At 48.1% G+C, this 9923-nt stretch overlaps 1 protein-coding gene across 6 annotated transcripts in view; it reads left to right on the top strand.

Annotated features, from left to right (window-relative positions):
• The window catches only part of NCALD (neurocalcin delta), a 222268-nt gene that overhangs the window by 195929 nt on the left and 16416 nt on the right, over positions 1 to 9923 (top strand). For all 6 annotated transcript variants that reach the window (XM_005879281.2, XM_005879280.2, XM_005879282.2 and 3 more), the window contains one exon: positions 9021 to 9423. In XM_005879281.2, coding sequence (XP_005879343.1) covers positions 9046 to 9423 — 378 coding nt within the window. In that variant the 5' untranslated portion in view covers positions 9021 to 9045. The remainder of the gene's footprint in view (positions 1 to 9020; positions 9424 to 9923) is intronic.

The raw sequence follows: 9923 nt of genomic DNA, 5'->3' as shown, positions 1-9923 counted from the left end.
CCCCCCCCCCCCCCCCGCAGTGAGAATCAAAGACAAATGACCTAGAAATAAAGTTGCTGGATTTTAGCCACCTGTAAAATAAATTCAGATGGTTAAAGGACCTGAGGTTCAAGTCATTATAAATGAATGCTTGCTCCCATCCATCTATTACTCATCATTTCTTCCCTGCATTTTAGGAACTTTTTTCTAGGTATGTTTTCATAATTTAGACATTCCATTGGTTAAAAATTAGAGGACAAGGTTACATGCCCCAAACAGACAAACATTTTTAACTAGAGGCCCAATGCACAAAATTTGTGCAAGGGGCTCGGCCCTCGAAGCCCTGGCTTCGTTCGGAAGGTCATCCGGAAGGACATCCAGAAGGATGTCCAGAAGGTCATTCGGCTGTCCGGTCTAATTAGCATACTACACTTTCATTATTAAAGATTGTCCTGATCTCTTCCTTAAACCACTGTGGGTTCTGTGTTCTTTGTTGTAGCTGAGCTTGACTTTAGCTGCTCGCATCTTGTAAATTCCATTTTAGGAGCCCTCAGAGCAGATGGCAGTGAGACTTTTCCTTGGAAGCTAACCAGGGTGTCCAGGATGAGCTGTGGACTTTCCCCTGGAGAACCTAACGCTGGGCCCTTAGGAGTTAACTCCCGGAGTTTTTTCGAACCTGATGAGGAACTGCAGGAATGAAATGCTGCGATCTTTCTCTCCACAGAGACAAAAAAAACAACAAAGAAGGGCGCACACGCATTCCACAGGCTGCCCGCCAGTCGCCACTTCCTTTCCCTGTGGCATCACTTTTAGGAGCTGTGCTTTTTTTTCTTCTTCTTCTTAAATAAAAAGTTAACTTCATATTTTAGATTCCTGGTCATGGTTCTCTGTTGGTGGTTTGATGTCTTCTCTTTTTGTATATTTTCCTTTTTCATCTGTGGTCAATATTAACCCCAGATTTATTGTTTGGGAGACTGGATGTGACCCAAAATAGGCTGGGCAGTTCCACATTACCCTTGTCAGAGTGAGTTACTGAATAACAGAATGCGGATGGCAACAGAATCGATGTGCATTGCACTTAAAGGTAGCACAGACTCAGCAAAAATGAACAGATACATGTTATATATACTACATACATTATATGGCATGTACAATAGGAATCTCAGAATTAACACGTGCACAACTGACCATGGATACCCATGCCCTGCCTCACCCACACGCCCTGCTTCTCCTGCCCTTTGCCCATATCAGCAAGTCTCAACTTCACCCTGATACTCGCAAAAATGAACAGATACATGTTATATATACTACATACATTATATGGGATCCCTCAGAGCAGATGGCAATAGGCATCTCAGAATTAACACGTGCACAACTGACCACGGATACCCATGCCCTGCCTCACCCACACGCCCTCTTTCTCCGGCCCTTTGCCCACTTCAGCAAGTCTCAACTTCACCCTGATACTTGCTTAGGGCAACGCCTTGGAGTTAAGCTGGACTGCTCCCTTTTTTCACACCCTACATTATCCAATTCTGTTAACTCCTAAAAGATTTGTCCAATTGTCACCTCCTCTGCCACTACCACCGGCTCCAGCGACCCTCATCTCTTGCCTGGATCGCTGCAGTGGCCGCCTGGCTGGTCTCCCCACCTCTGCCCTCACCCTTCCTTAGCTTACTCTCAGCACCTGGTAGAATATAAATCACTCCTATCACCTCTCTGCTAAAGTCGTGCAGGGACTCCGTCTCACTCGGAGTGGAAGCCCAAGTCCTTCTGGTCACTCCAGGTCTCACATCATCTGGCTCTCGTCACGATTCCGATCTCACCTCCTTCACTTTCTCCTGCCCTGCCCTCCCCTCCCCCGTATCCTGGAGCATGCTAAGCATGTTCCTCTTCTAGACCCTTCTCATTTGCTGTTTTCTCCGCCTGGAATAGTTTTTCCCTGATATCTCCATGGCTACCACCTTCACTTCCTCTGGTCTTTTTCAAATATCACTTTCTTAGTGGGGCCTTCCCTGGCTTTTTATTTAAAACTAGAGGCCCAAGGCACGAAATCTGTGCACGAGTACGGTCCCTAGGTCTGGCCTGCGATCAGAGCCATCTTCCCCGGCTGCTGGCAGCCAGCCCTGCCCCCTGCCACCTACCCCCCCTGGCTCCCCGTTAGTCATCAGGCGATCAGAGCCTGCTAATCGGGGGGAGGGACCGAGAGGTCGGCCATTCTCCCTGCTCAGGTGTGGGGTGACCGGTGGGGCGAGGGCCTTGGCCTGGCGCCACCTGGGTCCCTCACCACCCACCCCCAGCTCCCCATTTGCCATCCATCGGGCGATGGGAGCTTGCCGGCTGGGGAAGGGACCTCGAGGTGGTCAGTGCGCCTCATAGTGACTGGTCGAGCGGTCGTTCCGGTCGTTCCACCTTAGGGTCAATTTGCATATTGCCCTTTTATTATATAATAAACAACCATCCACCCACCTTGGTATTCCCTGACCCCCTTCCTTCTTCACTTTTCTCCGTGGCACACCTCCATCTAGCATTTCACTTATTTATCCAATTTATTGTATGTCTCCTGCACCATCTCCATGAGAACAGGGTTTTGGCCTGTTGGCTTCCTGCTGAGCCCCCAGTGCCTAGACCCGCATCTCACTCCCAGCAGACACTCAGCACATATGTGTGGAATGAGTGCCAGTAGGAAGCTGTCTCCTCTCTCCTCACTGCTTCTTTCTGGTGGGGGTCCCCACTGGGGTGCCTGGCCAGCCTGGATGAGGGGATGATGGCTGTTTGCAGCTGGTCACACACCCTTCAGGGTGGGGGTCCCCACTGGGGTGCCTGGCCAGCCTGGATGAGGGGATGATGGCTGTTTGCAGCTGGTCACACACCCTTCAGGGTGGGGGTCCCCACTGGGGTGCCTGGCCAGCCTGGATGAGGGGATGATGGCTGTTTGCAGCTGGTCACACCCCCTTCAGGGTGGGGGTCCCCACTGGGGTGCCTGGCCAGCCTGGATGAGGGGATGATGGCTGTTTGCAGCTGGTCACACCCCCTTCAGGGTGGGGGTCCCCACTGGGGTGCCTGGCCAGCCTGGATGAGGGGATGATGGCTGTTTGCAGCTGGTCACACCCCCTTCAGGGTGGGGGTCCCCACTGGGGTGCCTGGCCAGTCTGGGTGAGGGGCTGAGGGCTGCTTTCAGGCTGGCGGTTGTTGACTGAAGCTCCCAACCGCTCCTTTTTTTTCTCTTTTTTTATTTTATTCTGGGCCAGCTTTAGCTCTGGCTCTAGCTCTGAGGCTTCGTATCTGGTTTGTTTGCCATTCTATAATCGAAACAATGTATAACTTCAGCTCTGAGATCCCGGCAGGCTGAAAGCTGGTTTCTAGGGTTTTGTTTAGCTTCTTATTTGCAACATAGTACATTGTTGCTTAGAGTTGCAACTCAGAGGCTGGCAAGTGAGGCGGGGAACGTTGGAGTCTGCAGTCACTGAAGCAAGGAAGCCTCATGTTCGCTTCCAGCTGCCTGGCTGCCGGCCGCCATCTTGGCTGACAGTTAATTTGCATAAGGATATGCTGATTAGCCAATGGGAAGGGTAGCGGTCGTACGCCAATTACCATGTTTCTCTTTTATTAGTGTAGACTAGAGGCCCAATGCACGAAATCTGTGCACGGGTACGGTCCCAAGGTCTGGCCTGCGATCAGAGCCATCTTCCCCGGCTGCTGGCAGCCAGCCCTGCCCCCTGCCACCACCTACCCCTGGCTCCCCGTTAGTCATCAGGCGATCAGAGCCTGCTGATCGGGGGGAGGGACCGAGAGGTCGGCCATTCTCCCTGCTCAGGTGTGGGGTGACCGGCAGGGCAAGGGCCTTGGCCTGGTGCCACCTGGGTCCCTCACCACCCACCCCCAGCTCCCCATTTGCCATCAGGTGATGGGAGCTTGCCGGCTGGGGAAGGGACCGCGAGGTGGTCAGTGCGCCTCATAGTGACTGGTCGAGTGGTCGTTCCGGTTGTTCCACCTTAGGGTCATTTGCATATCACCCTTTTATTATATAATAAACAACCATCCACCTACCTTGGTATTCCCTGACCCCCTTCCTTCTTCACTTTTCTCCGTGGCACACCTCCATCTAGCATTTCACTTATTTATCAATTTTATTGTATGTCTCCTGCACCTCTCCATGAGAACAGGGTTTTGGCTTGTTGGCTTCCTGTTGAGCCCCCAGTGCCTAGACCCGTGTCTTGCTCCCAGCAGACACTCAGCACATATGTGTGGAATAAATGAGTGCCAGTAGGAAGCTGTCTCCTCTCTCCTCACTGCTTCTTTCTGACTTTTTTAGGGGACTGTTGTCTTAATTTCTGTGTCCTTTGTTCCTGGAGCTAGTCTGGCATAGAAGGAAAAAACCAGTAGACAGCCACGTACAACTTGAACTTACCATTTGGCTCTCTCATTCACAAGCTGTGTGACTTGGGACAAGTCACTTAACCTCTTTGAGTTTTCATTTCTTTGCTTATAAAATATGGAAAGCCTTCCTGCCTCCCACTCAGGATTGCTGGAAAGGTTCAATAGAATCCTACGTGAAGGGCCGTCAAGAGTAAGATGTGGTTTTCATTTTGCTTGGTGTGTGGCCTGACTGAATGCTGGAGCTTTACATATATGACTGTCTCATTTAATTCTCACATCACATCAGTGAGATACAAAGGCATACTACTGGATCCATTGTAAAGATGAGAAAACTGAGGTGCACCAAGAAGTTCAGTGGATTACCCAAGAGTCTAGGCAACAACGGAGCCAGGCTTTGGACCCAAGCATTTTTATTCAATGGCCTGAGATTCCCCCCAGTATGTTCTCCTGGCACAAAATAAGTATTCTGATGACTGTGTGGAGTAATGAAAAAGGTTTCACCTGAGTTGCAACTTTTGTCAGCAGACTATTTTTCTCTTGACTGCTAATTAATGTGGCATTTCCCTGATGTGATTTTTCCTCCCTCTTCAACTCAAACAGGCAGAAATTCCCGTCTTTCAAAAGAAAAAAAGTATTGTCGGGCATGCCTCTCTCTTTCCTCTCCTCCCCTGGGAATGCAACTCTATCACATGTCCCCTGAGGTTTTTGTCCTTCAGACTAACCAAGTCCAGATGGTTTTCGCAAGTTCAGACATCATGGGTCGCAAAGCGTTTGTAGTTATCTACTGAGACACGTTCTGGACTAAATCGTAAACACCCGCTCCCCAAAGAACTCCCCGCACACTCTTCTCCCTTGTTTGTGCAATGGCCTGTCTGTGCTAATGAACTTGTAAATGTGGTTTAATTACTGTTTACCGAAAAATAGCTGCACACACATCAGTCTCAGTGGGAGACGTAGCCCAGATGTTGAGGCCATTTGTTTCTGGTGCAAAACAGCTAATAAATGAGAAGAGCTTTTTTTAAACATTGGGAAAGGAACTTTGGTTTGGTTTTATATATTTGGGGAAGTAGATCATTTCTTAAGAGAGTGGATTTAAATATTGGAATGGCACTTTCTCCCCCCACCCCCCGAGGCCAGACACACGGTGATGTGCACAGAACCACAGTGTCATAAAAAGCATAATAATGGTGATTTGATGGAACACCACACCAAAGAGCTATATTCCGAAGAACTCCCCAAAAGGAAAACTCAGAATTGCTTGTAAATTCCGGCAAATGTTTCAGAGCTCTGTAAACCCATGTATTATGTATTACCTCATGTTTCTGAATTCTTGCCTCGGGCAAATTGCCAACTTAGCAACTAAATGACAGTTTGACAATTCTAATAAAAACCAGCCTCTCTATCTTTGCTTGTATTCCTTCAGGAAAAAGAATAAGAAGAAAAAAACAACAACATGAGAGGGGAGTGAAAGTGATTGGAAGCTTCAATTTATGAATTCTGTTTGTGCTCCAGTGGAGTTGGAGTTGAGTTTTATGCATAATAAAATTCAACTCTTTAATAATAAGATGCTTGCCTGCTCTGTTCTCCCTGCCCCTCCAAGAAGCCGGCCTGGGAGCCGGAGAGGGACTAGGTCTGCCTCTGCAGACCTCCTCGGAAAACCAAAGTCACCAGGGCAATTACTAAGGGGTGCTTGTCGCGTCCTGAACTGTGGCTATTATGAAAGAAGTCTGAGCAGTGTGAGATGCAAATGCTGCCCTCCAGGAATTTATTTTAGAGGGAGCAACAGTCAGGTACACAGACAATTCAATATAAGAGACCCCAAGGGTGGGAGGTGGGGGCAATGGGTGAAGGTGGTCAAAGGGTGCAAACTTCCAGTTATAAGTTCTGGGATGTAATGCATGGTGACTAGTTAACAATACCGCCTTGTATACTTGAAAGTTGCTAAGAGAGTAGATCTTAAAAGTTTCTATCACAAGAAGAAAATTGTAACTATGTGTGGTGGTTGGCATTAACCAAACCTATTGTGATGATCGTTTCACAGTATATACGTATTATTAGGTTATTATGTTGTACTAGAGGCCCGCTGCATGAAATTCATGCAAGAGTGGGCCTTCCTTCCCCCAGCTGCCAGCACTGGCTTCCCTCTAGCACCCAGGAACCAGGCTTCCCTCCAGCCGCCGGCAGGCACCCGGGACCCGGGCTTCCCTCACAACCCTGGCTTCGTCCAGAAGGTGGTCCGGAAGGACGTCCAGTCTAACTGGCATATTACACTTTTATTATTATATACTAGGGGCCCAGTGTACAAATTCATGCACCTTGAAAGGAACTGTGGGCTACGAGGCTGCAGTGGGCACAGGGGCGGGTCTTGGCCCATCCTACCACGGCCCCTGGTCCCCTGTCTGCTGGCAGCCCCGCTCCTGCTGCTGCCACTCCCACATGCTGACCTCGCCAGCCCCGTTCACACCCGCTGACAGTGCAGAGCGATTGGGGCCGGCACCAGCAGTGGGTGCGAGCGGGGCCGGCGCGGTCAGCAGGTGTGAGTGGCAGCTGCTGCCCCAATCGCCCCTCAGGAGCAGGGGAGGTGGAGAAGCCCTCAGGGCGATCAAGGCCGGCAGTGGGTGCGAGCAGTGGCTCCGGCATCGGCAGCAGGTGTGAGCAGGGCCGTCACTGACAGCAGGTGCGAGAGGTGGCTGCCAGCCCCAATCGTCCCTCAGGAGCAGGGGGAGGTGGAGAAGCTCTGAGGGCCAATCGGGGCCGGCAGTCGCTGCTTGCACCTGCTGACAGTGCTGAGCAATCAGGGCCTGCGTCAGGCACCGGCAGCGGGTCCGAGTGGGGGCAGCACTGGCAGCAGGTTCGGGCGCTGGCAGCAGGTGCAAGTGCTCGGTGGGACTGTGGCGGTTTTCCATTTGTCTTTCGTTCAGTTGATGTGGCACCCATTTTCCTTCCTTTTAAATCTTTCCCATTGCTTGTAAATTATCGGAAAGTGTTTGCTGAGCAATGTTTAATCTTTCTGCAAGTTGTTTTTGAGTTTGACACGCATCTTCATCCAATAATGCTTGTAATTGTTGGTCTTCAAACTTTTTCGGTTGACCTGGATGTTCTTTGTCTTTCACATCTAAATCATCATTTTTAAAGTGTTGAAACCAGCGTTCACAAGTATCTTGAGATGGAGCATGTTCACCATAAGCTTCCCGAAGTATATGATAACTTTCAGCAGCACTTTTCTTCAAAATAAAGTAATGAATTAAAACTTCCCGCAAATGCTCTTTTTTTTGGCACAAAATTCGACATTTTTAAGCGTAAAAATATCTATGATGTTAACACCTTCAGTAAATTTGACATATGAAGTTTTTGAAGCTTGTTGTCAATACAACAAAATAGCATACATATCCAATCACATATATATCAACATATGTGTAACTCCATCTATTGAAAAAAATCCGCATTATTAACCGGTACACCTAGTACACAACTGGGTGTCCTTTACAGAGGAGGGGACATGTCTTACTTTTCTTTGCATCTACAGTGCCAGAAACACATCTGGTATATTGCGCTCAATAAACACTGAATGGCTACTAGTATGTGAATGGGAAAGATAGTAATTACTGGTATTTTCCCATCTAATAAAGGTTGCCTTTATTATTCATACCATACTATTTTTAGTTTAAAATATGTAACTAAAAGGTGTAATATATATATATATTCTTGTTTTTTAAAATGTAAATGCATTAAAACATTTGTTAATAGCATATTTAAATAAGTATGCATTCAAAAAATCTGGAAGGACAGCCCCAAATGCCAGCAGTGGTTACCTCTAAGTATTTAGATGTAAAATGATGCTGACCTTCTCCTTTATGCACTCCCGAGTTGTTTTGCTATCTTACTGGGGAGGTGTGCTGCTGTTAGGCTAAGAAAATATGAAGTAATATGTATTTTAGAAAGGAAAGTTTGGCCTATCCCATGAGCCACAATCATTAGACATTAAAAAAAACACCATAATGAAGCATGATCTTTTACATCTAAACCCTGTGTTGACAGTGACTTGACTTCTTGAACTTAAATAGTTGACTTAGCTTGGTAGCTTTAATGGTATTAGGCAGGTTTCTGTTTTCTTTACTCACGTCTGTGTTTATGCTATTCAGCAGGTACGCAAGCAGCACTTTACTTGTAAATGTTCTAGCAATTACATGATTGCTTTTGCTCTCTCTCTTCCTCTCCTTTAATTCTCCCTTCTCATACTTGGACTCAGTGTTAGAACCTATTTTTTTTAAAGCCAGCCATGGCCTCTTCCAAATAAATAAGGCAGAACTAAGTAGCCAGTGCGCGTCTCTCTCTCTCTCTCTCTCTCTCTCACACACACACACACACACACACACACACACACACACACTCTCTCTCTCTCTCCTTTCATTATGCATCTCTTGTTTTCAGGTTGGCTCTGTATAGAAGAAATAACAGTGTCTGATCAGTGATATTTTTGCTCCGCATCATTTGCCTGCTTGTCTTTCTATCGTTTTGTTTGGCTGACTACGGTGTTGGAAAACCTAGACAATGTTATTAGACTAAAATAGAGTTTCTTTCTTTCCCCCAAAGGAACAATCACAGATGATGAAATGTGCCTCTAAAGAGCAAGTCTAAAACTGATGTCTATTCTTTTCCAGCTCCAGCTGAACCCTTGCCGCCAGGATGGGGAAACAGAACAGCAAGCTGCGCCCAGAGGTCATGCAGGACTTGCTGGAGAGCACGGACTTCACGGAGCACGAGATCCAGGAGTGGTACAAAGGCTTCTTGAGAGACTGCCCCAGCGGACATTTGTCGATGGAAGAGTTTAAGAAAATTTACGGGAACTTTTTCCCTTACGGGGATGCTTCCAAGTTTGCAGAGCACGTCTTCCGCACCTTCGATGCCAATGGAGATGGGACAATAGACTTCAGAGAATTCATCATAGCCCTGAGTGTGACATCGAGGGGCAAGCTGGAGCAGAAGCTGAAATGGGCCTTCAGCATGTATGACCTGGATGGAAACGGTTACATCAGCAAGGCAGAAATGCTAGAGATTGTGCAGGTATGTAGCCCACTAAAAGGTGTAATATATATATATATATTCATTCAAAGAGAAGAGCATGAGCGACAAGTTAGAATTGAAAGGGGCACAGTAGTGCTCAGTGCATATTTGGCCTACCCGTGTTTTTGAGAATGTTGAACCCGTGTTACTAAACAGGGAGGTTGCACATAAAAATGCAGATTGGTTGGCATCTCTTGAAAACTCAGGAGGTCTGGCAAGGTCAACGTGATCAGCAGTGAGCGGGACCCAGAGACAAACCTAAGGCGACTGGGACACGGAGAGGATCAGGAGAGCCCCAGCCGCAGGCAATCAGAAGGGCCAGGTGGGCGGTGGCACCAGGGAGGGCTGGCGGTTGCTCACTATCTTGGCAGACGAGTGGGCACAATAGGGAAGCACATGGCCACAGACAGCAGGTCCAAGAGAGTGGGCGTTTGGCTTCCTGGAGAGCTCGTCACAGAGGCCAGCACTCGTGCCAGGACATCTGGGTTCAGAGGTAGAGC

This window comes from Myotis brandtii, unplaced genomic scaffold (assembly GCF_000412655.1).
Source record: "Myotis brandtii unplaced genomic scaffold, ASM41265v1 scaffold59, whole genome shotgun sequence".
NCBI classification, from domain to species: Eukaryota; Metazoa; Chordata; class Mammalia; order Chiroptera; family Vespertilionidae; genus Myotis; species Myotis brandtii.
The sequence above is the reverse complement of the archived record's forward strand: the minus strand, read 5'-3'. Positions and strand labels throughout refer to the sequence as shown.